Source organism: Galeopterus variegatus, unplaced genomic scaffold (genome assembly GCF_000696425.1).
Source record: "Galeopterus variegatus unplaced genomic scaffold, G_variegatus-3.0.2 Scaffold3381, whole genome shotgun sequence".
NCBI lineage: Eukaryota > Metazoa > Chordata > Mammalia > Dermoptera > Cynocephalidae > Galeopterus > Galeopterus variegatus.
This window is the reverse complement of record NW_007729492.1, coordinates 183,680-185,834: the sequence shown is the minus strand read 5'-3', so window position 1 is coordinate 185,834 and position 2,155 is coordinate 183,680. Positions and strand designations below refer to the sequence as shown.

General features: G+C 60.3%; 1 protein-coding gene across 1 annotated transcript in view; it reads left to right on the top strand.

Moving 5' to 3' along the window:
* DUSP8 (dual specificity phosphatase 8) overlaps positions 1-2,155 on the top strand; it is a 34,545-nt gene that overhangs the window by 10,658 nt on the left and 21,732 nt on the right. Inside the window, exon 7 of the mRNA XM_008584819.1 lies at positions 1,929-2,013. Coding sequence (XP_008583041.1) covers positions 1,929-2,013 — 85 coding nt within the window. The remainder of the gene's footprint in view (positions 1-1,928; positions 2,014-2,155) is intronic.

The following is a 2,155-nucleotide window of genomic DNA, read 5'->3' as shown; positions in this document are numbered from 1 at the left end:
CATCGAGGTGTCCTGACGGCGGCGGCCCGGACCCACCGGGAATGTGTCGCGTAGGATGCGGAGAAAGGTAAATGGTTTCGCTGCGATTTTTATCGAGGAGTAAATATTTCGGTTTTTTATTTATTTGAGCTGTTCATTCTGGCAATGATTTGGCGACAGCGCGGGGCGGTCCCCAGCTCTGTGTTGACTGGTGTTTAAACGGAAACACACGTTTCTAAGCAATATGAGGCCGCCTCCAGGCGCGAGCTGGGGTGCCAGGCCTGGGGCCCCTCCCTGCTTTCCCCGACCCCCAGGAAACACTGCTGACCCTTGCAAAGAGGCTGCCGAGCTTTCGTGCACTTTTTACATAAGATAAAGGGGAAAAAAGAAAAAAAAAAAATTTTGCCACAAACTGAGCCGCAGAGCCTCCCTTCTCTCCCCGTCCGCCTCCTCTCCCCTCTCCCTTCTGCTGGGCGCCTTTCTTGGGCTCTGCACCAAAGCCATAGGTTGGGGGGGGGGAGGTGGCCCCAGGAGCTGGTGTGCCCCCAAGGCGGCGCTGCCAGCCCCCAGCCACTCAAGGCCCCAAACCTTGGTGGCATGCAGGGCACCCTCACCGCCCATCACCCCAGAGCCGTTCCCTGGTGGGTGTCAACAGGCATCGGACCCAAGGTGGCCAGGGTTTCCAGAGGGTCTGGGGAGTGTCTTTCAGGTGGACCCCCAGGGCAGGGATGGGGGTGAAAATGCGCCCCGCCCCCGCTGAAGCCTGGATTCCCTCTCCTCTCCTGTCTCCTCGGCTGGTGCTCTGCAGAGCCCCCTGCTGGGTGGGCAGAAGTGTACCAGGAGGACAGGGCCTGGTGTCTGGGGGTATCAGCCGGAGTAGCCCGGCTCGCCAGTGCTGGCTCCACTGGGCAGAGGGGAGCTCTGGGCCCAGTATGAGGAGGAGGATGCAGGATGTATGGTCTTGTCCTGGGCTCTTTCCCCCATCCAGCCCCAGGCCCCGGGAAGGTCTTCGAATTCAGGCGCATATCTGCAGGTTGCTGGGGACTCCGTGAGCAGGTGCTCCCTTGCAAACGGAGGGGAGCCCCTGCTGAACCCTCATGCTTCCAGGGGGTGGGGTCTTCAGCTTTGGGAGAGCCATCTCAAGGCAGAGAAAGACCCCTGACTTGAGTAGACGCTGGAGTTGTCCCCCTTGTCTGCCCCTGTACACCATTTTCCCAGGGTGCTCTCCCAGCATCTTCAGGGTGACCTGCCAAGCCCCACCCCCAGGTGGCTTTTTGGCTCAGGTGGGCCAGCCTGGGGGTGAGGGCAGGAGAAAAGCCCCAACTCCCCCTGTCCCACACCCTCTTGGGTCATTGGAACGCAAGGCTTTTGGGGGGTAGGAGTAAATGTCCCCTGTCTCTCTGGTGTCCCAGAGTCTAGAAGTGGGGGCCAGTTAGCTTGCGCAGAGGCCAGGGGCTTGGCAGGACGGGTGGCCCAGGCAGAACTGGTCCTGGAGCAGGGCGGGGAGGCTCCTGCCCACCCCACAGGTTGCCCCTGGCTGTCCCTTCCATTTACTGTTTTTTTGACACAGCCCCGTGTCCTTGTCATCCCTCCTCTAAGCAAAAGTCCTGTTCCTGTTCCCTCTGTCCCCACCACCCCTGTTCCCCAAGAAAATAAGCTATCATTGTTGTATTTGCAATCTATGGATTAGCGATTTAAGTATTTATTATTATTGGTTAATTATTATTATTATTAATTATGTAAATTTGCCACCTGTCTGTCGCCGTTGGGTTTCTGAGTTGACCCTGGGTGTGGAGGACACACTGGCTCCCTCCCTCCTCGCCCCCACCCGTGCTGTCCGGGAGACAGTGGCCTGGGGCCACTGGTTGGGCCCCAGGACTCTGGAGGCGGGTCCCATGGCCCCTCCTCCCACCCTCCGTCCCTCCGTCCCTCCCTCTCCTTGTCTCCAGGGCTGCCAGCATTGCTCGCTGGTGGCTCTGTCCTGGGGCATGGGGGGCCTTTCGGCCTCGCTCGCGGGGCACTGGTCACCCCAAAGTGAGTGGCTGGGATGGGGAGAAGGGCCTGTCCTGGTCGCGGCCTCCTCCCGTGTGCTGCTAGAGCGGGCAAGAGCCCCTCCCTGGCCGCTTTCTACCCTGTCCAGCTATGGAGGGGGCTGGGCCGCGGAGCCCTCCTTAGG